This window comes from Alosa alosa, chromosome 3 (genome assembly GCF_017589495.1).
Source record: "Alosa alosa isolate M-15738 ecotype Scorff River chromosome 3, AALO_Geno_1.1, whole genome shotgun sequence".
In the NCBI taxonomy this organism is placed as follows: domain Eukaryota; kingdom Metazoa; phylum Chordata; class Actinopteri; order Clupeiformes; family Clupeidae; genus Alosa; species Alosa alosa.
The window spans coordinates 34,185,511-34,212,435 of NC_063191.1; the positions used below are offsets into that span (position 1 = coordinate 34,185,511).

Below are 26,925 nucleotides of genomic sequence, written 5' to 3' on the forward strand. Positions count from 1 at the left end.
TGATTCTCTCCGGCGAGTTTTTTTAAAGGTTTGTCTGAACTGCACTGCCATCACTGTCACTGTTGGCTTAGGTCCTTATTACTACCAACACAGAGCATTGTTGCACAATCCCCACTATGCCCAGTGCAATAGAAATACATAGCTCATTTTACTCAGCACTTCTCTGTTAATAAATCCTACAGTTCTGTATGGTATAGGGGAAGGGAAAGGTTTGCTCATTTGTGCAGAACACAGAACAGTGCCAGAATAGAAAGAATGCAGTATTCACACTTTCTTGGCTCATCAAAGATACACAGTACCTTTAAGCCATTCTCCTGATAATACATCCTCTCCATATGCATGGGCTTGGGGACATTTGTAAATGCATGCGCATCTTTTTAGTCCTGATGTCATTGTTCTTGTTGTTGTTGTTGTTGTTGTTTTTCTGTTCCTTTTCTGCAATCAGGAGCTCTGTGATGTGCAATGCCCTGCCTAAGAATCCATCCGTCGGCCTGAATCAGCATCAGTCTGAGTCATTAGCAGCAGCAGCAGCAGCAGTAGAATGCTCCCAGAGCCAGCAGTCTGTGCTAGGGCCCATGGTTAGAAGGGGCCATTATGCCCAGCATTAAAGCCCAGCGCCAGCTTCACATGCAGCACACACGGCAGCGTGTCTCTCTCTGCGGGCCACTGGAGAGCGCACCAACTTCACTCACACACACACACACACACACACACACACACACACACACACACACACACACACTCACACACACACACACACACACACACACACACACACACACACACACACACACACACACACACACACACACACACACACACACACACACACACACATTACCAACAAACACACACCATCACAGAGATATAATATTTCTGGTCTGCTGAATTGAGAGGTACAGATGTTTGTTGGTGTGTTAATAAAGTCTAAATTAAAAAGCCTTTATGCAACGTGTTATCCAATTTGTTTGGCCTCTAAACAACAGTGAATAGAGCTTCATGAAATAGCCAGATGGTGCCTAATCAATGGCTTCCAGAGCTAAGAGGTGATCGTAACAAAACACCACAAAACACCAAGCATATAAACATTTCAGAGATCTTCATAATCTGTTAAAGTTCCGTCTTAGAAAAAAACAAAAACAAAGCTGAGACAGATTCAACACAGCGCTTCACAACTACATAAAACATTCTGAAAGACAGTGAAGATATAAATAAATACCACAGGGCCACTTGCATTTTAGTGAAATATTACTATGATATTGTTCTGGTTGTGCACTGTTGTAGGTTGTAACACCTACTTCTAAATTAGGCTCAGGAATGAAGCCTCACCTTCCTTCCTCTGTATCAATTATTTAGTCTACCATTAGTTTGTTCCACAGCCATGGTCATTTGATTTCAACTTTTACTGTAATATGTCTCCATGAGAGACAGAGAGCAGTAGGAGATTACTATTCATTCTTCTTTTTATATGACAGATGAAGATTAAAGGAAAGCCACCATCTTGACATCCTTTTAAAGATTCTGTATTACTGTAATTCAAATGACTGCGCTTGTTTAACCAGAGACAATGTGAGTACAACCTGACTCAATATATTAGTAATTTATCTAAATCTAGGTGTGTGTGTGTCTGTATGTGTACTGTGTGTATGTGTGTGTGTGTGTGTGTGTGTGTGTGTGTGTGTGTGTGTGTGTATTTTGTGTGATCACTATGAGTAAAAGACAGATGGGAGCAGACAGAGAAATAGAGCAGGACTGACAAATTTACTCCATGTGCAAAAAAATGGCTTCTCCGTATTAGGAATAAATGAATAGCAAAATAGGACAAAGGCTCCATCTGGCAGATACAGCCAGCGGAATGGGGAGGCTTAGGGGGGAGGTCGACATGCTCACTGTTTCCCTTCACTCGCAACAACAACCTTGACAAACAAGCATCTCTCACTCTGAATGCCATGTTACAGTAATGGCGGCTCGCCTACAGTACATTAATAAGAGTAATCTGCACGGGCCAATCTTCACTCATCTCTGGGACACAGATGGGCTTGACTTCAACGGACTGACAACAGCATCACTCAACGACAAACATGCCAAAGCAGCAGAAACCGTGGCACCAATACGTACAGTACGAACACACAGCCCTGAGCTTTGAGCATGCTAACTAGCAGCTATGACCATGCGTCTTTGCACGGATCGTATATCTTGTCGTTCCACCCTGTGCGTGACCTTGGCTTTAACAAACGTCAGCTTGCCAAGCCATTGACTACAAGGCCTGGTTGAGCCCTTATGTATTTTCCAAACACTTGCAGATTTATACACCTTGGAGTTTATATAGACGGAGCAGAACATGAGAAATATTACTTTGTGTGTGAGAGGCTATGATGAGTCTCTACATAGTGTATGACTTTCTGCTTCATGTGTCATGTGTGTGTGTGTGTGTGTGTGTGTGTGTGTGTGTGTGTGTGTGTGTGTGTGTGTGTGTGTGTGTGTGTGTGTGTGAGAGTGTGTTCTTCTAAAACAAACAAGGGAGGAATCGAGACACGGTCCTTATCAGTATCTCTCTCTTGAAGACACATGCGGCTGAAGCCCTTATTCAAAAACAACACAAAGTGTCGCACTGCGAGCGGAGAGGAGAGACAAAGATAAGACGCATCCTGCCTCGTCCAGAGCTCCATACCAGTCCTGATGCGTTCAGGGGTAATTTCTGTACACACGCCACTTGTTCATGCACAGGCTTTGGGCCTCCCCTCTGTGACACTGTCGCTTCTACACAGGCTAATGTGTGGCACCAGCACCAGAGGCTCAACCAGAGCTATTTTTAATAAACCATTTCTCCCCGCTCCTGTACTGATCGCCCTTGAGCCAGAGCTGCCAATGTGGCTAAACCAGTTGCAGTGACAAAGGACAACTGGGCCCTTGAGAGTTACCTCTGAGGTGCATGAGTCTGCGGCCTACGAGGGCGAAAGAACGTGACGCAACGAGCCTGCTCGGTGGGGAGGGGAGGGGAGGAAGGAATCGGCGAGGAAATGCGATGGAACGACCCAAGGCGATGAAATAAAAAAAATATCAACATTAATATGCAGTGCTGTAGTTAGCCATGATTCTGCCCGAGGTTTCAAATTATACCTGCTGTGTTCTCATCCAACACAGACTGTATCAAATATGGAGGCACAGTCAGCATGTCCTACATACCACAGATATAAACTCCCAAGCAAATATGCTTCAGAAAATAGCAACGAAATAGAAGTATTTTTAAATAATCTTCAATCGCTTCTTTCATTTTCTCTTTAACGTGACAAGAAATCGCTTCGGAAAGAGATCTAGAACTGGCCTCGGTCCTCTTAAGTAGTCCGACTTGTAACAACCGGAGTCAGGGGGGTGAAAAAGTACTCAGCACTCAGGAATCACAAGCTCCTTGTAAAGGTCTGCTGCCCTCCTGCGCTGGCCGTCAGTGCTGGGATGGAAATGTCAGTGGTAAGCAGTGAGACAGCCTGAGTCAGGGCGCTCTACTCACCTGAGTGAAACAGGGTTGCGGATCTCAGGTCATCAATGAAGACACTGGATAGCCGGATGGAGTGAGAGGGTGGAGGAGGAGGAGGAGGAGGAGGAGGAGGAGAAGAGCGGAGGAGAGCAGCTGTCTGCCGGGGTTGATCAGTTCATCAGCCTTTGCACGCGTTTCCAGGTTGATAGTCGGCCCATTCTAGGGTTGAGGTGCAGCGCATTGGGGAAAGGAACAGAAAAAAAATAAAAAATAACATCAAAAACCAGATTAACACACTGTGATCATCATAGTGTCAATTAACCCTTGTCGTCAGTCATGCGCATCTGCCATGGGGGATGGTGGAGGTGTGTGTGTGTGTGTGTGTTGGGGGGGGTGGGTTGGTGTGGATTCGTCCTCCTCCCAGAGCACACACGTGCTGGAGCACCCGCACCATATGCTGCCTGATTCCTCCAGCGCACGCTTTACTGACTTCCCTCATTAAGGGGAAGCCCAAAAGTAATTACGAACTGTGTCGGCACGGCTGTATATACAGAATAAAAACAGGCAGGATCGCACTGGAGGCTGCTCACTGCATCATTTCATTACTAATCTATTTAATCTATTTTTTTTTAGTTAAGAGTGTAGAGTGTGATGTGGAGATCATAACAAAGTGAGAACTAATTAAAAGTTTGTACTATCCCCAAATAAAACAATACAGCAGTGTACAAGAGTGATGCATCTCTAACCAAAGAGGGATCCCAAAAAAGTCTTGGGTTTACTCTTCCAGGTCATGTGACCAAATGCTGTCACACTTCCAGAAGACTGGGAGGATTCCGTCTGTCCGAACAGCTCCAGCTTGAAGAGAGGTCGAACAAGAGGTCGAACAAGATACAGTCAGCTGTTAATATATTAAAACTATGTAATCATTAGGATATGTTAACAATGTCTCAGGCAGAAAGGAAAGGAAATGGAGACAGGAATTTACCAGATGCTTGTCACACGGCCTTCGTTAGCAAAATGTGTTCATTAGAGTTTCCCTTTTCTCTGACTTAAACAGTATAAGGAATCTGTGAGGGCACACAGAGAGAGAAGTCCATGAGAAGTCTCATGTCATACCTATAACACTATCTTAAAATATGTTGCAAAACATTTAATTGACTACTACATGACATGTCGCACAGAATATAGAATCAGTAACATAACAAATAAAACAGTTCTTTTCACTGTAACCCATACACCACAAAAATACACAACTAGAAACTAGAAAACTAGATAGAAGACAGAATCCTTACGTTGAGTTCGGCTGGATCAGAGAGACTCCAACTTCAACTTCATCCAGGATAAATCCTTTAAGTAGTCGGAGACAAAAACAGGAAGAATACAAGTTAGTCATGATATTTGGATTCATCTTTATGATCATAGCACCATCTAATGGCAATTTAAGAGCTACATTGTCTCAGCGTCCCCGCTTTCCCTTTGGCTGGCTGTCAGTACACAAGAACATTACTTTCACATAAAGAATGACTTTCTCAAACAGAAGGGACCTAAAGTTAATAGTCTCCTGCATATAAATGACTTATGTTTTTTTGTGGAGATAACACAATAAAATAAATCACCTGTTGCTGACCTTGGAAAATTAAAGCATACAGGGGTTTGACTGTGACGTTTTCAGGCTGTTGAGGCAGGGCAGATAGGCCATCACCTTTTCACAACCAATCTCTTCACTGAGGAACTTTATGAAGATATAAATACCAATCACTCACAGCTCACTCTGTGGTAGCAAAGGCTATACATTGAGGGAGTAGTGCCCTCTACTGGTATTTTACTGTCAGTGTCACTCAAATATGTTCACTCTTTATACTGACAGTCTGACACCAGTATGTTGCCATCAAAAAAGACACAAATGCCTTGTTTGAGTTAACTTTATAACATTAGTTTATATCTTTACAGTAAACCCTAATAACTATAGAGACTAATAACTAAAGAGTTCTCAAAACGGAGGCTGTCAGCAGAAACATTTGTCCTGACGTGTTTACCTAAAAGCGGTCAGCCTGGGGGAAAGATGAAAGTCAAGCATTGCTAGCATTTTCCTCCCCAAGTCTGTGGACGATACTGTGCACACGTGGCAACCCGAGCTAATCACTTCCTTTGTGGTGGATGGCGATGCGATCTCTCATCTGACACAGGCCCTCTCTCTCTCTCTCTCTTTCTCGCGCTAAGCATCCCAGAGGTGAAATTATATTACAACACAGCATGAAATTCCGCAAAGGCTCAACACATAAATCAGACTGTATTAATGTTTAATGATATCTAAAAGCTAATACTCTCGCCTCGCTTTCTCCGTCATCCCTTCCCTTTCATATCGTCACCTTCGCAGATTATCACTTGACCCCTGCTCAAGGACTCGACTGCACTGATAGAAGGCACACATCCCTCAGATTAAGGCCAAGTGGCGGGATGGGGGCTGACGCAGCCATGGAATTGAACAGATTTCACAGAGTGCCGACCCTGTGGATGGTGGGAGCAGTGAGCGCACCCTCACTTTGACAATCACACACCCAACCTTAACGTGAACACACACATGCACACAGACACACACAGACACACACACACACACACACGACACACACACACACACACACAAGCTCACCTCACGTATACCCCTCCTGAGAGACAAGGCCAACACCTCCTGAGAGACAAGGCCAACTGTGGATAATATATCAGCTCTTCTGTAGGTTCAAACTCAATAGTGATATTGTGGATTTAACCTCCATAATGCTGCTCAAGAAAGTGTGACGTCTAAACGCCATACTTCGGTGTGCCTCAAGAATAATTTAAGAATCAAACACATGCCTTCATTTCAGCAGAGAGAAATACACCTTTGTGCATTGCCCAGTGCAATTCAAATAGACTTCCTTACTTGCTACTTTAAAAACATTTAAGGACAACATTTGTGATCCCTCCATATCATATTTCCCAGGAGCAAATGGCCACATCCGAAATCTTTTTTGCCTTATATATGCTACATTATGAATACGACCTAAACTATTTATATTGTGAGTATTAATAATGAATTACAGGCCTTTTAACTTCGTGCTTCTGAGGCCACAGAGAAGCAAAGGGAGATGGGCGGACATTTTTCACTGCGAGAGGCATATGAAGAGGCCCCAATGCTTCAATAAACATCAAACAATTCCATAATATAATATAAAAGGGCTGATGACATTGGTAGCAACAGATGAAATAAACAATAAGGCATTAAGTCATTTATTACCATCAATATTTTGGAGTTGGGAGTCACTGAATTGTAAAGTGCTTAAGTGTACCACTCGGATCACTTTATTTAAATGGATGCACTTCAGCTGCATGTCAAATGAACCTTCATTCTCTTCTACGTCTGTTTCTTCCTATTCTTAATAGTAGGGTGGAGTAGTCTACTTGTGGAGGGCTGTGAGGTGTTTGCACAGAGTGCATTTTTCATGGCGTATCGGGAGAGGGACGTGATTGATGCGGGAACACATCCTCAGGAAATATGGTCCTGATCGACTGCATCTCTACGCCGGCCCAGTACTCCAATTAGAGAGATGCAGTTCCGCTTACGTGAAGGGAAAGTGGAAAGAGTGTGGGCCAAACTCTATCTGTAGCTAAGAGGTAGAAACCACTGACAAGACCAAGACCAGGACATAACTGTGATATGGTTTACAATATAGGTGTGTCTGTCCCAATATCAGTCTATTCTATACAGTATTGAAAGCATGCAACAATCTAATATAAAGAGCTAAAAAAGTTTGCATTTCTTGCACAGCAAACACTGAAGAAGGTCCTTGGTTGCCTCTAATGACAAATTGCTTCCCAAATCCTGCTTGAAAAGTTGTGGACTTTTCAAAACGCAGCTGCAGTTTCAGCAAGCTAAGGCATAGCACAAGAAAGCCAAGTCAAAGCTAAGGGATCATGCACACAAAACAGAGCAGGAAATAGCACCCCGACGCGTTAGCAGAACTGCTTATGCTCCACAAATATCAGGCCATGGGCACCAAGGTTGTCACTCTCAAAGACCAACAAGAGGGGCTTATGTTGATAACCTTTCAAAGCTTTGGAGCAAGTTCTACACATCACAGTGCTATATTTTCCACATGATTTTGAACGTTAAAATCCCCTTAAAGAGTGCAAATGCAGGCCTTAGTATTATAGTGTAGCACTTTGTGCACTTAACAAAGTCTTTAAAGTGTCATGCACACTACTCCTCTATGTGCATTGCAGAGGGAAAAACACTGACATGTTTAACAAAGACATCATTTCTTATTTAAAATATTCCCCTGACACCAAGAGACACAAATAGCAGTATACCACACACTGACAAAAATGAAAAATGCATACTCTGGAAGAAACAAAAGACGTTCTGCTGTACATTGTGATTAGGCTACAGTTCCATTTGCCTAAAAGCACATTAATGCTAGAATTATCAAATAAAGGATTTCTTATTTACAATACTAGGCCTATATATCTTGCTCACAGACCTGTCTATTGACCACTTTTATTCTTACAAAAAAATCACTTGGCATACACTGCCCTGAATTTAATGCAAGGCTGACACATACCATTAGCAAACTGTACAGATTAATCAATAGCTGTTTCATTTGGGCCTGGCCCCAGTGTATTTCACTCTAGTCTGTCCTATAAGCCAACATTTAGCAAACATAGCCTATCTGCCTTCACTTACTGAGCCTGCCATATTGGGTTATTGTTATTCATTGTTGCTGTGGTTGAAATTATAAAATGTCAGGCAGCTCTGTTTAAATGTGATGGAGGGCAAGAGTTAAGTTAATAATCTGGTTAATTTAAGTGCCCTGCGATAGCACTGCTCATTATCAGCATCACATTCTAACCTTCACGTATCCTTCAGGCTAGCTAACCCTCCCTCTAGCGCTCTGACGCTTTTCTGTACATAGATAATACACTATGTCTTACATGCCCTTGGCTTTAATTGCGTGGTAATACTATTTCATAGCTCCCCTTTCTTTGACCCTGTCAGCCTAGTGCTATGCTACGCCACAGTCAGCCTCTCCGACCCACTCCAATGCTCTATTAAACCCGGACATATTTATGCTCCAGGAGGAGAGAAGTCATTTTGCCAAGCCACTGCAGTCCCCTCCATGCTGCGTGAATCTGCCCCGAGTGGGAGGTGACACGTGGGGATTACAATCCCTCCGAAATACTAATGGTAGCCTCTGAAGGCTGTGGATACAGACTATCTGTTCTATATGTTGTGTTTCATTTTTGAACCGACACTCAGTTTTATAGATGTAACATTACTAGATAGATAGATAGATAGATAGATAGATAGATACTTTATTGATCCCCAGGGGAAATTCAAGGTCTGTACTGTATGTCAAATTATGGTATTGTCCATTTCTCTACTATCTTTGGTGAAACTAGGTGTTACAGTAATGTGACCAGATTTCTAAGACAAAATCTGGGGACATTTTCAGTTTAGAAGCCTACAGTAAATACCTCCAAAACATGTCATATTTTTATCTTTGTAAACTTAAAACGGGGACATTGCCCATACCATTCATAAAGCAGTTTATCTTACCCTAGTTCGCCTAAACTGTGTCTTGTCAAAGTTCTTAGAAAATATAGGGTTTGGAGGGTTGAATCAGGTTTCCCTTTATAGTACACAGGGCAAATTGTAGATCATACATACACATATAGATTAAACATTAAATGATATATAAGATGATAAACAATAACACTTACAAGAACACCTTTTTTCACCTATCCAATGATATTGGAGGCCATCCAGAGCAAGCGATGCTTGCGTAAGGCGCACAGCATCATCAAAGACTGTTAGCTGGCTGAATGAATGCTGAATGAATGAATGGATGGATGAAAGAAGCCCGCACTGTTAGCTGTCTCTCACAAAGGGCAAAGATTCTACTGCGATGCTAATCCACTAATCAAAATACCAGAAATATGGGCATTCTAGATGGGCATTCTAGAACATCTCTGAGCTCTGAGCTGAGCACTTGCTCTGGCTGGCTTGAGCCTGTGCGTGTAAGGTGCGCAACTATGTTTGGTCAGTTCTTTCCTTCTTTCTTTTATTCCAATTTCGGGTCTGTCAGTCACAGTGAAAGCCGGGGACTTTTCCGGGGACAGCTCTAGCCGGGGACAGGTCACCGAAACCATGGATTGTCCCCGGAAACCTGAGACGTCTGGTCACCCTATGTTACAGTTGAGGTGTGAGTGCCTATTAAGTGTTATTACAGTGGTGTTACAATACATTGTGTTCAGCACTACCTAAAGATCCAGATACAGCATACAGCTTCTGAATACCTGGCACTGAAGTGTTGGATCTTGCTCTATGCTGAACCTATTTTTTCGAGTAGATACCAAGTGCATACAAGGTAGCCTATTCTTGTAGTTTACTCTTCTTGAAGTCCAAAAAAGTGAAGGACCTTGTATTACAATATGTTTAAAGGCCCACCAGAGTACACTCTGGTGTTGACATTAAACATCATACAAGAGCTTGTATAACAGATCTGATGTAGTAGATGTACAGTAAGTACCCAATTAAATATAAATGAGAGGAGACTTAAATAATGGCCTGTATGTATGTGGAATCACTTTACAAGCTCTTCCTCTTGCATAGCTGATTACTGGAACTTACAGTAATGCTATGGTGTTCATTAGGCTTTTAACCTCAGTGCTCTAAGTAGCTTGTCAAACAGTAATATCATCATAAAGTAAGAGTTCCCATGTTGTTGTAAGATACTACCTGTATGCAGTAACTCCTCTTTTAAGTCTTATTCTAGAAACATGAAACTTCACTACCAACAGAACAGAAAGGAGTTGGAGGACATTAACAATGCACAACTCAGCATCTTCTTCTTTCAATAAACTAAAATATTAAACGAACACAGATACCCTAGCCTCCTGAAGTAAAATCTCTGATCACCTTCTTTTACCTGTTACTTTTTTCTCTCCTTTCTATATATTGTTTATCACATGTAACCTACAGTATTTAGGAAGAGGATACGGTGCATTTTTACCACCATGAACGTGGCAAGAAAACAAATTAGGAAAAAGGAGTTGGGAGTTTGTCTGCAGGCTAATGAATAGTTCTTCATGATTAATGACTATATTCTGGATATGGCAAAGTTCATGACCTACAGTTCATATTTATTTACAAAACTCAGGCACCATTCTGGAGGTTTGTGAATGGAATGATAGAGGTACATGGAGGGCCCTTTCAGCATGGGCGGATTATGAACTTACGGGCCCCTGGGCCCAGATGTATTAAGGCCCCCCCACTAATTGTCGCATATGTGAAAAATAAATAAATTTGTCACATATGTGTTAACTTTCCCCAAATTGTTTTAATTTGTTCGATGTGATTTCCTGTATTCTGGTGCATTTTGGGGATGGCCAATACTTCAATATTTCAATAGCCTACATCCTGATGTGATGATATTGAGGCAATGATTCCATCCAATGGCTTGGGCTTCAGGGCCCCCTGACCCCTTGGGCCCCTGGGCCTGGGCCCGGTAGGCCCGTGCAGTAATCCATCCCTGCCTTTCAGTGCTAATTAACCAAATAGATGGTTTGCGCTGAATGGATCTCTTAACTTACTTAGCCAAATGATGTAGCTTCAGAGCTTCTCTGAGACGAAAAAGGCACACCAATATTTCATTTTGCTCAAGTGTATACTACACACACAAACACACACACACACAGCACTGGGAAGGGTGAAAGGAGCTTATGATTCTCATTTCAATGTGCAGGTTAATGCTTGAGCCTGAAAAAAAGCATGCAAATTAGCCTTTTAAATGGGTGTGGGGAATGAGATATATGGCAACATTTACCAAAAAACGCTTGACACTTCCACACCTCGGCAAATGGGAGCGGTTTCCTCCTCAGAAAGGAAATGACATTAAAACACTTTGATGATTTTGAGTCTTTAAAGTCTTAATCCCACAAAAGGCTCTTCTGGAAAAATTCAAAGGCCCGTCCCACATTTGAATATCACCCATATACCCAACCCCCACACCTATCTTTTTAATAGCCGAGGAAGAATAGATGGTACTATTACAAGACTTTACCTACACCACCAAGAGTTTTTTTAAGGGGGAAAAAATTGAGGGATAGTGTCATAGTGTCAGAAGGCGCTGCCTCACTCAGAGTTATGATAAAGAGGAATTAGCCCACGGATCAACTTGGGAACCTTGTGGGAGAAATCACGCCATGCTAAGTAATCTGCACCGCCGATTTGCCTGCAGGGAAGCAGACAGAGTCTCTCAACTTGTGATGTGTGCCGCTGGAAAAAATAAATGCTTGAATCAAAGTGTTAATATTAATTACATACTGCTTACCAGACTGAGAAAGCTGGCATTATCACCAAATCAAACCACACCCAAACAAGATGCCTGTGTTGACTACCAATCCCATGATAAAACATGCACATTTTCAAGAGTGCATGAGAAAAATCCTGCACACTTGTTTCCATGAGAAGCCTTCTCAACCAGCACCACAAACGCTCTCCCTAAGACACCCTCCCCCCACCCCTGATCTAAACTCCCACACTGGTTAATACAAATTAGATTTTTGACACTTCATCAATATTATGGGGGGAATCCGTGGCAGGCCTGTAGGATATGTGAATGAGTGATGCTCACATCCCCTCTCATGTTCACCAGAGGGATCAAGGGGGTGTGAAAGCTGACTTGTCTGTTACAGTAAAAAGGATGGAAAATTCCGGAATAAAGTGTATAATGTGATTTGAAGCTTGGTTTCTCCGGGCATCGACACCGCAGCCCTTCAACTCTCTTAATCTGACCGTCCAGAACAGAGGCGTGTGCGCGGTGGACGCGTACATCTGCGACAGAGCAGGGGGAGGAAGTGTTTTCGCTTGGCTAATGCCCTGCCTTCTTCTTCTTCTTCTTCTTCTCTTCCTCTTTCCATCTGCTTATGCACCCTGCTCTGTTCCTGCTGACTTAGCTACGCAGATGCTTTGGGAAGCGAACGCAACCAGCCCGGGAAAAAGTGTGTCAGCAGGCAAGCATATTTGTTACAGAGGAGAGGGCACGTCAAAGATCCTCTTTTAAAGCAAAAAGACGTGCGGTGGGCTAAATCAAGTGTGTGGATGCCCTCCACACACACACACGCGCACACTCATTCACTTACAGAGACGTACACACACACACACACACACACACACACACACACACACACACACACACACACACATTCACACAGATATGCAGGTACAGTATGAATACACTCACAAGCACACACACAAAGAAACAATACAATACAGAACAAAGCCTGTCTGGATTGTGCGGGTTTTAAAGTTCCAAAAAAGGTACGATAAGAGCCTTTCAGTACCTGTTATTTCCTGAGAGCTAACTAGGCCCTTTTCTACAGCAGAAGCTCACACCTTCCCCAGTGCAGCGTTCCCCTGCTGGGGACAATCTGCCCGTTGGTAGAGGCGCACCGCAGCAGCGTGTGAGGCGCTGCCAAGAGAGCCGGAGGGAAGCTACGGGCACACACCAAAACACGGAGAGCAGTCTGATACACACAAACTACAGACACCTCCACACAGGGGGGTGCGTCAGCGTGTGTAGCCCACCTCCCCCACCAGAGTCACACCTCGTCGCATCCACAGAAGATGGTGATGGAGAGGAGTTAGGGGTGGAGAGGGGTGAGGTCACCAGTGGTTGACTGCAGCGTCACACACGGTCAGGGTTGCTTCCCTCCCATGGCCCAGTCACATGACCCGCTGACACACTCCCGTAATGGTGGGAGGCAGAGAAAGACCGTGTGGTGTGCGGTGCTAGCGTTGCTGGGGTGGGAGAGTGTGTGTGTGTGTGTGTGTGTGTGTGTTTGTGCCTATGGGGAGTGTGAGAGACGCACAGCATAGGGGGAAGCCTGACTACGGCGCTCGCAGTTGTGACATTTTTGCGGATTATGTCTAAATAAAGCCCTGGCTCTGCACAAATCACACTGCCACTGATCCCACAGCTGAGAGACAGAGCTGCCGTCGTCGCTGCTTCCTCTTCCTCAATGAAAAATGAAAGAGAAAGAGAGAGGGAGGAAGTACGCAGGAGAAGGAAGGGAGGAGAGAAAGGGGAGAGAGAGAGAGAGGAGAAGGCGTTCATCACTGGAGTGCCTCAGCTTAGCCTAAGAGGCTTGAATAATCAGTGGTTAAGCTGTCAGCCCTGCTCTCGCACCTACCGCGTGCAACAAACTCCCGTGCAGTTTTAATCAAGCAAAAACGCTGAGATCCAGAAAGTGTGCCAAGCCAGAACCAGTGCGTGTGTGTGTGAGACAGAGAGAGAGGAGAGAGAGAGGGCTACCATATACAGTAAGATAAGCTTTTAGAGTCTACGTCACTTTCAGGCCAACCACCACTTCCAGGCACCGACCTCAAGCACTTACCGCATATGCACACGCGGAGCACATGAAATATGTATAACGCGACCTTAATGGACACCTCTCTCTCCCTTTCTCTCTCTCTTTCTCTCTCTCTCCCCCTCATTCTGTGAGGCCAGGAGGATTTTTAAAAAGCTCACAGGAGCGTCTAAATCAGATCAACAGTGGATCAGCTCATGTCCGGCCATCTCACATTAACACCCCATTAACTCAGTCTGCCTTGTCTTGACCCCGGGTCAGGAGGAAAACAAAAGTCACACGTCACAACATCCGGCATCACTGTTGCTGTGCATGTGTGTGTGCTTGTGTGCTTGTGTGCTTGTGTGTATGTGTGTGTGTGTGTGTGTGCTTGTGTGTGTGTGTGTGTGTGTGTGTGTGGTAGGGGGTTGTATTGTGCATTCCCCACAAACGCGTGCACACAACAAACAAATCCTCCAACCCTCCCTCCATCATCCTCCAACCTCTCAACCGTCCAACCCCTTTACTCTGGGTGCAGTTTTCCAACATCATAAAAATAGCAGCACCACCCAGTGAAACACAGGCAGGCAGGGGGCGCGGATCGACGCAGGCAGCAGGAGGCAGAGCTCTGCCCGTCCCCTCGGCTCCTCAGGTCCTGATTGATCTCACGGCCCATCGGCGGGTTAAATTACACTGCAGAGTGGGCCCTGCGAGGAGAGAGGGGAAAGCGAGAGACGGGAGAGAGACGAGAGAGAGAGAGAGGAGAGAGACAAAGGGCTTGGGATTTCACAGGCCATAATTCTCTCGTGCTGGCCTCGACTTTGAAAAGGTGCAGCGTTCAATTTCAGCCGCTGGCTAGTGCTTTTTTGCATTCTCCCAGAGAGTTATGACGCGGACCGGGCGCTTTTCAAGTTACATGGGAAAGTGGTGGAGGAGGAGACCTGCCTACCAATCAGTCCTGAAGGGAGGAGGAGAGAAAAAAACACTGGTCTCTCTGTCAACATGCGACAGTGCTGATTATGAAATCTGACATGGTGAAATCCCCTGCTGAAGTGAGGCCACAATCATGTATGGAGTCCAGTGGGGCTCGGCGGTCTCTCGCAGAGTCGCCATGGCTGCCTGGCAAACAGGCCCAGGGCCGTCGCCATGGGAATGTCATGGGTCTTTCACGTTGCAGCACTGCCGAAAAAAGGCAAGTCGGAAGTGGGGACAGCATGAAATCCGGAGAGCGGGGAGAACAAGCCAAAGCGCAAATGGGGCCAGCTGTCCAAGAGCATTGGCGTCAGCGGAAAAACAAACAAACAAACAAACAAACAAATAAACAAATAAAAGAACTCGAAATGCATAAATGCATTAAGAGAAAATGTTGATCATGTGCTAAGTCCAAGTTTTCCCCCAAACTTTGGGGTTTCTTTTCGAAGCTGAGACAGAATTTTGGGAGGAGGGGGAGCGGGCCCACTAAAATTAATCTGGCATGGTTTCGCAGATTTAAGTCATCCTTGTCAACATTTCCAATTTACTGCCACAAGATGCTGCCCATATTTCTTTGGTAATCCAGAGTGATTTAAAAAATATCTAATCTTTTAGGGATATTAATAAAGCAATTTTGATGTTTAATATCAAGCAAAAGCTATTGCAAAGAGTCTGTTTACAGCATATCTACCAAACCAGAGAGATTGTTAATCGACATGAGACTTCCACTGCATGTGCATTTTGATAGACACACCATTGGGCACAAAAAGGTTTTTCATGGGCCAAACCGTACACTTTTATTGCGCAAACAAAAATAACTGCTGAGCAAATTGTAAACAAATCCACAACAAATCGCCGCCCTTTCTCACCTTGAAACTTCTCAACAACACACACAGGTTGTAATAAGGCCTATGTAAGCAAGTACAGCCATAATGTGGTCCCACCACCACCACCTCCATCACCTTCCCACAGCGGTCCCACCATGAGGAAATGCTGACAGCAACGCTATATTATGTTCTGTCACACTGGTGAGAGTGAGGCTGCCATGTGGCCAGAGTGGGAATTGGTTTGCAAATGATATCGAGATCACTTCCTATGATGTTGCCTCTCCTCAAACATGTTAGCTTAACCCAAGCTGAGTTGGGAGGGAAGCTGAAGTGTGGAACACACAGGAGGGGTAGAGTGGAGTGGAGAGTGACTGGGGTGCAGACAATAGAGAGATTGAGAGAGATTCAGACAATATTTACTTTTTTTCCCTTCACTGCTCTCTGTTGTGGAAGGCTGTGTTCATGTTGCAGGCTTTCAGTTCAGTTATTTAATTTGTTTGTTGTTGATGTCATGCATTTGAGAGAAACACATAATAGTAATAAGAATGATAATAATAATCCACAGATCCAAATAAAGCTTTACTGGTACTCTAAAGATGACTGACTTCATTATGGCACGAGGCTCAGTGTGTTTAACACTAGTCTGCCTGTTTAACGAGGATCTGCTCCTGTTGAAGGGGATGACAGTGCTCAGCAAGGCTTTTAAATTTTTATTAGAGCTCATTTGCTTACAAAAGTGAAAAGAAGGGGGCTGGTTGTGTAGAGGGGAATCGAATGTGCCTATTATCTTCCGTAATTCACTGTCTCTTCAACTGTGTCTATATTACTAACAGAAGAAAGAACATAAACAGAACACAGTCAATCACGTCCCCAATTATTTTACTTCCCATCCACACATATCTACCTCGGTCAGTAAGATCCACTGATTCGCTCTCTCTCTCTCTCTCTCTCTCTCTCTCTCTCTCTCTCTCTCTCGCTCTCTCCATCGTGCCACTGAATCATTACTTATTACTGTTGCGTGATAGCAAAGGTGCACTCAAACTTTCCACCACTAGTCCTCTAAAAGGCTTTACACAGCAAGTTGAACTGAGCGAATTAAAAATAGAGGGTCCCAAAAAAGAGCACGGCCTGCACACCTGTGAACCTGACAGCACATGGGGCGAAGCCCTCCACCGAAGCATTAGTCTGAGGCTATCAGCTCACTTAGCCCTCGCGGCCAGTATTGATGGCTATATGCCTTCAATCTCTCCCAATGCCCATCCCCAGCGAAGTGCAGCGCAAGAACGAACAGATAAGCATTTTTTTTCTTCTAGTCTCCCTACCGTTGCCAGTAGTGGTTTATAGGCCACGTTAATGTCTGTGAAAAGCTTGCTTGATTCAATCAGGCGGAGCAGAGAGAGTCCGGGATTGTAAAGTACTGTAATTACCGTTTGTGCAATGTCATGACGTTTGTTTTCCGGTGCCCTTTGCAAACTCGACGTTCAGATGAGGAGCGTGTGTTGCTGAGCACATGGCATTTTAAAAATAGTTTTCTTTTTTTTTTTCTTTGCAAGTAGTATCAGAAGCAGCAGAGGCAGCAGCAGAAGCCAACAATAGTAGACAATTAGAAAAGATCAACAGCCATTAGACCTGACCAGAGAGAAGGTGGTGTGTTTTTTAACAGACAGCATATCAGGATGAAAAATGGCAGAGTAACACACTGTTTACTTGGTTGTGTATGACTTTAAGGTTCCTTGCCTAAAGGGATTCAGAAGGAAAGAAAAAAGAGGTGGGGAAGATGAGGGCTAGAGATAGTGGTGAGGAAAGTAGTGAACACTCCACATGAACTGAGTTTTTCAGGGAGAAAACAGTGACCTCCCAGATTCTAATCCCCCCTCTCTCTCAACATGCCTCCCTCCGAGAGGAACTGCTAGAGGGAGAACTTGAAAGCCAGAGAGAGAGAGAGAGAGAGAGAGAGAAAGAGAGTAGGAGAGAGGGAGAGAAGGAGGGAGGGAGGGAGGGAGGGTGTGTGTCTCTGTGTGTGCCAGAAGAGTGTGTGTGTGTGAGAGTGAGAGAGAAAGAGAGAAAGAGAGAGAGAGAAGATGAAGCAAATTATATGCAGAAACAACAAGGATCGAGAGCAAGATGCAAGCACGCTGAGAGGCACTTTAAGAAGGCAAGGCAGGCAGATACATTTCTAGTGGTGCTGTTGGTAGTGGGGAGTCCCTTACCTGCTCAGCTGCTGAGACGGGATGGTGAAGAGAGAGGAGAGTCAAAGGGTGGAGGTGGGTGGAGGTGTCCGGGTCGAGATCCGAGCAGGAGACGGGTGGTCCAGGAGGGAGAAAGAGGAGGAGGAGGAAGAGGAGGAGGGACGGAGTGACAGGGAGCAGGGAGACGGGGAGGCCAGAGGGGGGAGATGAAACGTCGCTCCTCGCCTTTTCGCTCTCTCTCTATTTATCTCTCCGGTGCACTCCCCACACACACACGCGACATAGACCCCCACACACACACACACGCCCTCGCCACCACACGCGCGCGCACTCAGAGCCAGACTCAGAGACACTAGTCACCCAGTACCTGCAGTCACTCAAATAATGAGGGAGAACGAGAGAGCCCTCACATCCACACGCGGTCCAGCACAGCACAGAAAGCCCCAGTGCCCCGCCCACCCGCTCCCCTGAGCCAATCGCGCGCCGGCTGAGCGGTATCACTGACAGCGAATCGGAGCACTGTCAGCCGGTGCCATGCCCCAGCCAATAAGTGCAATTGCTCATATCCAATCAGAATAATTACTCGGGGAGTCGCGTGAAGCTTACCTCTGAAGGACAGACAAACTGGTGCACTTAGCCAATAAGTGTGATTTAAGACCGCAACAGACATTAGAGTAATTAGATTCGGAGGCACTTAACCCAGCACAATAACATTGCATGCTCCACTGCAGAACTGGCAAAAGCAAGCTCCACAATAAGAGAGAGAGAGGGAGAGGAGAGGGAGAGAGAGAGACAGAGAAGTACAGTTGAGCAAGCATCTGTGCAAAAAAAAGGAGAAGAATAGCAACAGCAGAAAAAAATTGAAAGCAGCAGATAATTGAGAGAAAAATAAAAACTTGAAGAGAATTAAGACACTGTAGCTACAGCTGCATGGGTGTAGACACCATATGGTGCACGTGACTGTGTCTGAAACAGAAGACTCAGAGCTGGAAACTGACACCAGAACGGAGTTGATTTGGTAAAGTCTTATTTCATTTTCAGGATCAATAGCGCAGCATGGGAAAGAAATGATCAATGGCAAACTGTCAGGACGACAAATGAAAAGCACATCGGGCAATCCTTTTTTCCCTGCATGCTAGACTGATCCATGGGAAAGCCAAAGTGAAGTCCCATTTTAAACGGCTTGCAATGAGATGGGATCAGTTCAAATCAGGTTTGGGGGAAAGGCAGGACCACCCAGCCCCTGTTACACACACACACACACACACACACACACACATATTTACACACAACCAACCCCCGAAACTCCCAGTTGGAGAAACTCGAGACGGGATGAGGACTTTCTGTTGAGTCAGGAACTAAGCTGAGCTCCTCAGCCGGATGTGGAGAAAGAGAGAGGGAGAGAGAGAGAAAGAGAGAGAGAGACATAGAAAGATAGAGAGAGGAAGTACTCAGAGCTGTCGCAACTCTTCATTTCTAGGAGGCATCTCGATCGATCTGCCCCTCTCAATAACCGGAGTGCATTGGAACATGGTCTGATTCACATGGCACGAGCCAGAGGATCCCCCCACTGTGACGCAGCAGGCATCTGGACACCGCACTCTGCTTTGCCTTCTGTTGAAGCTGACATCCTTGTCATGAGGAACAAAACTAGAGTAACAGGGAGAGAAATAGAGAGAGAGAGAGAGAGAGAGAGAGAGAGAGAGAGAGAGAGAGAGAAATAAACACAGCTAACAGGCATTATTTGACAGCTCTGTCTACACCATGTAGATCACAAACACGCCCAATATTTACAAGAGGAAGGGTTGGGGGTGGCAGGGAAACAACCAGAGCCTGAGAGGCAACAACGATGGTGGGCTTTTATGGAATCCACACCCTCCTCCCCATCCCTCTCTCTCTCTCTCTCACACACACACACACACACACACACACGTGTCATGTGTAGCCCCCTTTTTCGCGTGAGCTGGGTGGGACAGAGGTCCTTTAAAAATGCATGAGGGATGGGAGGAGACGTCACATTGGATATGTATTTGGCTGCACAGACAGCCGTGCGTAGAGTGACAGAGGGAGGGCGGTTAGTGAGCGAGGTCACCATGAACCCGTGGTAAAGTAGGTGAATGGGGGCAAGGGTTGCGGTTGGGGTGGGTGTGGGATGGGAAAAGGTACATCACATCACCACCAAAGATGCCGTCATGTTCACAAATGCTATGGTGTCAGCAGAGCTCGCAGGTTTTCAGAGACGCTGTCGGGAGAAAGGCAGAAATCATAGAACGGAAGAATTAGTTAAATATTTAACGTCTCGATGAGTAATGAAGAGGTCACTGTAAAACAGGAGTGCCAGGAGAATATTTTACATACTTTTGAATCCAATGGCGCGACTGAATGAAGACTGAATAATGCAGTGCTGGGGCTTTGATGAGCAAACAAGGCTTGGTTTTAGCCTGCTGAGGTGACCCGTGCCTTCTGTAGTTGCAAGATTGCAGGGGAAGATAGTCACCTCATCAAATATTAAACTGAAGCTCTGTAATGCTTGAAATGTCAGGATACGCAGGGGTGCCAGAGGGGAGAGAGGAAATTGTAATTAGGAAAAACTATCATTACATCAAAGGCTGTGATTTTAAAAATATGTCACTAAAAAAATATTGTTGATGCTTTGTTGTTGACACCATCCAAGTGTCAGATAGAAGGAATACTGACATTATTTAGGAGCTTATTTATGAATCTTTCAGACCAGGCTTTCAGCACTCAAGATTATTCATAAGTCTGTGACAGCAGAGCCAGCCAAGAACAGCAAGACTGATCAGGAACTGAAAACAAACTAGCCAAATGAATTGAAATGTAGGCATCTCAATCACCCACAGTCCATTGACTTTGGTGGTACATTTCATTAAAGAACATTTCAGCCAGCAGTTTTCATTTAATACCTCACAACTGACCCTTGAAATATATTTAAACTATTGACCTCCCTGAGCTGCCAATTTGAAATATGCTACACGTGTCATAAAATGGTAATTAATATGAAGCTATTAAATTATAGTTAATTCCTGGGTATACTTTTTGGACATAACACTTAATAGAAATAATATTATAAAACCAGTGTCACATAAAATATAACCCTCTTCGTTTAAAGGCTAAAATAGACTGAATGAAGGTGGGTTTTCATGTAAGCTAGCCTACTCTTAATTCCGTCCTTTCACATCGTGTCTGTATCCTCATGACTCACTTAGACAATATAAACACAGCGTATCTGACAGACAAGGCTTTACTTCCACCCCAAATGTAATTAAAACCTAACATCTTGTCCCGCTCTTGTATCATTACCGTCTGTGGGCCATTTGGACGTGCTTAGTTATTACTTACTCCCCTCCTAAATATAGCTTCCACCATGGCAGCGTTTGGGAGAGAGCAGCCATCTGCAGGTTCCTTTCCCTTCACCAGCCTCTCCAGTCACAGAGACTTATGGGGATACTACATCACTCAGCAAATTATATTTCGGAAGGGGAAGAAAGATTTACACGGGCGAAGCCCTTGAGGAATTGCAAACAACATGTAAGGCTAGTTATTTTTCGTTCAGGCATAGACAGCAGGAGAAGCTACTAAAGTCAATTATGTCTGACGCCCCGGTTTCACTGCAGCCAGGCTGTCATGAGACGCACTCGTGTAGCCTAATTCGTGAACAGGATATCGCTTTCTCTGTTTGTTTTTTATTACCTGTGTAGGGCTGTATCATTGAACAAGTATATCCGGGACTGGATAGGCCTATAATTAAATTTTGTTCAAAATGAATGTTAGATCCAAGCCTTTTGCGTTTTTATATACACCACATACAAAAGGACGTTAAATTCAATATCGACGACAATAAACAGCCAGCCCAACTTCTGGCTCAATATATGACACATAGCTACAGTACACAGACTTGTTTATGAGATGTGTGCTCTTCTGCCAGATGGGCTGAGCGGCTGGAGGAGGGATACTCAGCATCGTACAGCAGCGGCAGGCCCCCTTGTCACCATGACTGCTGATTTGTTTCCAGGAGGTCTACTCAGGGCCACACAGCTAAATCCTATTGAGTGGGCAATAAAACCACACGCGGAGGACAGGCGGCCGCTGCTGAAGCTTCAGCTGTGGGATTGCAATCTCATTAGTCGGGTGCAGCGCGTGGCTGTGTAACATACACACCGAAAATTAGCCTCTGATCCCTGCTCAACAGCGGCCAGGCAGATGCATTGTTTTACCAGCAACGCTTCAGAATCTGCTCCAATATGGCACAACCCGGAAAAATAAATGGTGTGGTGTAAATTAAAGACAGTTAAATAGAACAGTTACTCGAGCAACATACAATAGACATATTGCTGTCGCCTATTACTTCAACAAGGATTATTTCTCCTACTTTAAGATAATGTTTACGGTGCTCATGTTGCATACTGTGAATGTAGACTACTGTCATGCATCAATACATTTCCGTTTGGTGACTGGTAGAGAACAACCTGTGAGATGTTAACATTGTTTACAGTAAGTAAATGATTGATTTACTGTAATCAGCCAAGACAGAACATAAGATGATTGAGTCTCCCTCCGAGAAGTACCATCTGAGGCGCCACAATTCAATGGGATCGAATTTGTGAAAATATATTTCATATCAAATACAGATAGCTGCTCTGTACAAATGTCTTGTTTTTAATGACAGCATCTAAACCTGGTTCTCTTGCCTTTGGAAATGTGCAGCCCACAATAAGTAACAATAGTCATTAATGACAAAATTCATTTATTCAGTGCCTCAAAGAATTGTTACAGCACATACTGGTTACAAAAATATGAGTGTCATTCCACAGGGTCACACTAGTTCATGTTGGACACATCAGCAGCACTACCACTGTGTTAGTAGTATAGGGCTTATAACGTGTCTTCACAAAATACACCTCGGCTTTCCCTGAACCTCTTCTTTCCACAGCAGTCCTTTCAACAAAGTAGCACCAAATTCAGCATTGAACCACTGCTGCCGAAACACACTGGAAGTTAGTGGTCAAAGAAATGATTGTGGAAATACTTGCTGTTTGGGTAAAAGGAAGATTGCCTTCCTCTACACAATTTCAAATATAGACATTTCATTTGGGAAATATCTTAAAATGTTCATCTTGAATTACCTTGCTGAGTTAAAAGTAGTTGTCCTGGTTTGAACCAAAACATACTGTTTGAAACATAAAACGTAACAAATGGCATTAAGCTCCACCTGAAATTTAGAAATGATATTGTAATAGCATAAGTACAATATCTGCAATTTTTCAGATTTTTCACAAATAACAAAAAATCATTTTTAGGGGGCTATGTATAGGTAAGGAGTTCACACAATTTTTCTCATCAGTAACCTAGACAAAAATGCTCATGATTTACATGTGTCTATTCTATACTACTCTGTTTCACGCACACACTCCTGTGGAAATGTCTGATAGATTCTGAGAAAAGTGCTCACTACGAGAAAAATAGTATTTTTTATTTGTGTATTCATTCTCAAATTGAATTATCAGTTATCTCTAAAAACTTCATTTCAAAATAAATATCTAATATTTTCTTTTATTCTTAGTGTTTTTAGTTTTTTTTTCTGCCCCTCAATATCCCACAATTCAGAATGGAAAATTGAAATAATATAAAAAAGTTGAAAAAAGTTACACAAAAATATGTTTGCTAAAAATTGGTCGAATATACCAATTACACCAAATTAAGACATTTTCAAACGTAACATCCATAAAAAAAAAAACAAACAAACAACACAAACAATACATTTAATATACAAAAAATGTATCATGGTTACAATTTCAAAACACTGCCACAAGTAGCAGTAGCTTCTCTTCTCCGGCTCAGCCCACAGTAGAAGTATGTGCCAACGCCCCCGAGAAAAGGGCAAACACCTTTCTGTCAGATTTGTCTCTTTGGCATTGCGGAGGGGCAAAAGAAAAACATTAGGACTCCTCTCTGCCTGACAGACCCAATTCCACCTATGCACCTGCATGCTCGACTGAAGCTATATGGTGGCGTTGTTTTAAACATGAAGGGGCAGAGGTTTGTTAAGATGACATTAGGCCTGGCTTGCTGGGCATTGTTGTTTTGGATTTTAGGTTTTCCTGGACGCTAAAAAGGAACAATTAAAAAGAACGTTTTTGCTTTTGCTTGCTTGTCATCATCATTGTTGTTTACTTTTTGGAGTGTGAGATGTAGCTGTTCTCGATGCACAGCACTATGTAGGAGCCCGAGCAGCTGTGTGGTGTCTGATGGAGTAGCTGACCGGACTGCAGCGAGGAGGCCAGGCCTGTCACTGCCCGGTCACCCGTCCGCCATGTCTCACAGTAGTTGTCCGTCTGACGCTGGCCCCGAGGGCTGGACCCGTGCCAGATCATCTTCTCTGGCCTAAACAGAGAGACACAATCGTTAAAATGAGTGATCTTTGATCAGCACGATAAAAAACCAACCAGCAATCAGAGAGCATGCTCCAATTAGATTTGAGAACAATCAACCATCGTTCGACACTTTGATTATAGCAAGGAATAAAAATAGACTTCAATTTGGATCCCGTCAGGGTAAGGCTTAGTTCATATATAGTTACTGTAATAGAGTTGAGAATCCTAGATGAGAGTAAAGCTATGTTTGTTTCATAGTTAGTATTAGTTTGTATGCATGTAATGCATCATAGAATAGAATGTGTGAAGTGAAAGTGTTAATATGCCAAGCCTGTTTTTTGACTAATCTGATGTGGAGGTTTTTTTTTTCCACATTTACCCGTCATTTTTATAATCCGAATTTTAACTGTTCCTTTGAAGGCTGAAGCTGAACCATACACTGTAGGTATAGAAAGTGCATCCCTAATCTGTCATTTGCTTGCACAGCATTTATTGTTAAATACATTTATTGTTCTACTCAGTTTTTATAGCATGCCACAAAGCAAACATGTGGGTCCCATAGCAACAGAATGACATATCAGCCACATCATTAGGAAACTACATGAACCACATTTAAGACCCTGGTTCGCGGCTGCATCAATCCAACATTATTTCATCAATTTACACTCTGGTCAACATCAATCAAAGCTGACAGAGCATATTTGTCAGAGTCGTTAGGAAACCAAAAGGTCTTCCGTCCCAGCCTCCACCTGTGCTACTCACCATGCACTGTCCCTGAGGATGTCTCGGCCATCAAAGGAGTAGATGGGAGCGTTGTCCTTCATCCTGCCCTCGGCCTCCGAGAAGAGAGACTCCCAGCTGCTGAACAGCACTTGGCCCTGCAGCACAAAAACACAGGTGGACCAAATCAAGAACTGGCTACCAAAAGGCTTTGTCGGCAAAGCTACACCATGCCCTCTCCTCCAGTCCATTTATATCTGCTACAATGCTTTCAGGAAACCCAACCTGAAGCAAGTAACAAAGTTTCCAACCCAAACAAAATACTATAACAATGTTTACAGAAGCAAGGATACTGGTCTGTGTTAATTCAAATAGGCAAATTTTCTTTTAACAGACTAATATGAATTAATGACACTATGCCACAAAAACATTCCAGACCAATTTACATTATTTGCTCATGTGTCATCTAAATTTTAAACTTTGCAATGCCGTGGATCTATGCCCATGGCAAAAGACTAGATCATCGCACCTTAAGGTTCTTGATGGGCAGAGTATCCCTATCGGACTTGCGCACGATGCTGTAGAGGTCCTGCAGTTTGGAGGACAGGAAGGCCCGGTAGGTGCCCGACAGGCCCACAGCACGAGCCTGCTGGAAGCACAGGAAGTCGGCCCCACGGATGCCCCGCATGTTGCCTGACTGGGGCGCGTTCAGGGCGATCAGATGCAGCTGGGGGGGGGGGGGAAAGATTAGAGTGGCATGGCAAACTCCTTCTGCCAAACATGACAACTTACACCATGGCAACTATTAGGAACAGCTAGTGAAAGCACACAAAGTGACAATAGTAAAATATTGTTATCATTATTATCAATATTAGTATTGCTATTATTACTACTATAGTATTATTATTATTATCAATATGGTCCATTCACATAAATCGCAGTTTTACACAAAGCAAGACAACATCTGCTTCAACTGTAATGCTCTGCTCATAAGCACTTCCCGGTAGAAGGGTGTGACAGGAAACATGATGAAGTCTGCTTTTTAAACTCTTACCCCTGGGCCTGTAGTGTCCACGGGTCTGGCAGGCTGGGGCTCAGGCCTGCGTACAGGGGTCACAGGGGGCCTGATCTCGGGCTGAGTGGGTTGCCTGGGGTCCGGCTGCTCAGGGTATCTCGGGTGCGACTGTGAAGGGTGTCTGTAGTCAGGGTTCTGGGGGTATCTGGGATCGTGGTGAGATGGGTAGCGGGGGTCCGGTTCCGGCTCGCGCCTGGGGACATCGGCGGGCTGCTGAGGTGGTGGCTCGATGGGTCGAGTGACACTGCCCGCTCCGTGGTCTGGGTAGTGGATCACTGGAGGAGGCTGGGCAGCCGCTACCTCATTGTCCTGAAGGTGGAGCAAGAGGGACAATCAAACCTCTGCAAAGACGGTAGTAAGACATCTTCATGACTTTTTGGCAATTATTCTCATACTTTGGTTTAACACTGTAATGGTTTTTCAAGACCTGGCTCTCATCAAAAAAAAGAAGTTTCACAAATCAAAAACGTCTGTCAAACATTGCTGCTATGCTGTCAAAATATCAGGACACAGGCCTGGAGGTTATTTAGTATGATTATTTACACAGATGACTTCAGATGACTTTCTACTCTCTGAAGAGAACTGGATGATCAACGAAAATAACACAAATGTCCTAAATCCTAGGCCAGCCTTGCTAAAAAAAGACCCAGATGAATAAGTACAGGTGTCTGTTAATTTGTTGATATTAAAAAGAAATACACAGCACGTGTAGTAAACATGTCTGCCCACAGCTATGACTACGAAATTATTTTCCTGTCTGTAAGTCTCTCTTGATACATATTTTTTTTTTAAAAAGCTAAAACTTACCAGACCAGTGAAGAATGGCAGATAATCTCCAAGCTGAAAAAAAGAAAGACAACTGATGTTCAGGTGTGTTCAAAACAAGCAC

At 44.1% G+C, this 26,925-nt stretch overlaps 2 protein-coding genes across 14 annotated transcripts in view; both read right to left on the reverse strand.

Moving 5' to 3' along the window:
- Positions 1 to 18,271, reverse strand: part of pcbp3 (poly(rC) binding protein 3) — a 54,304-nt gene extending 36,033 nt beyond the window's left edge. For all 11 annotated transcript variants that reach the window (XM_048238898.1, XM_048238901.1, XM_048238897.1 and 8 more), the window contains exons 1-5: positions 17,871 to 18,271; positions 4,768 to 4,822; positions 4,461 to 4,542; positions 4,222 to 4,330; positions 3,509 to 3,694 (exon numbers count right to left, since the gene is read on the reverse strand). The gene's annotated coding sequence lies outside the window, so the exon portion shown is untranslated. The remainder of the gene's footprint in view (positions 1 to 3,508; positions 3,695 to 4,221; positions 4,331 to 4,460; positions 4,543 to 4,767; positions 4,823 to 17,870) is intronic.
- A 4,326-nt stretch (positions 18,272 to 22,597) lies between these two features.
- The window catches only part of col18a1a (collagen type XVIII alpha 1 chain a), a 77,733-nt gene continuing 73,405 nt past the window's right edge, over positions 22,598 to 26,925 (reverse strand). For all 3 annotated transcript variants that reach the window (XM_048238874.1, XM_048238873.1, XM_048238872.1), the window contains 5 exons: positions 26,844 to 26,876; positions 26,016 to 26,345; positions 25,491 to 25,688; positions 25,004 to 25,119; positions 22,598 to 24,251 (listed from right to left, as the gene is read on the reverse strand). In XM_048238874.1, the coding sequence (XP_048094831.1) occupies positions 24,038 to 24,251; positions 25,004 to 25,119; positions 25,491 to 25,688; positions 26,016 to 26,345; positions 26,844 to 26,876 (891 nt within the window). In that variant the 3' untranslated portion in view covers positions 22,598 to 24,037. The remainder of the gene's footprint in view (positions 24,252 to 25,003; positions 25,120 to 25,490; positions 25,689 to 26,015; positions 26,346 to 26,843; positions 26,877 to 26,925) is intronic.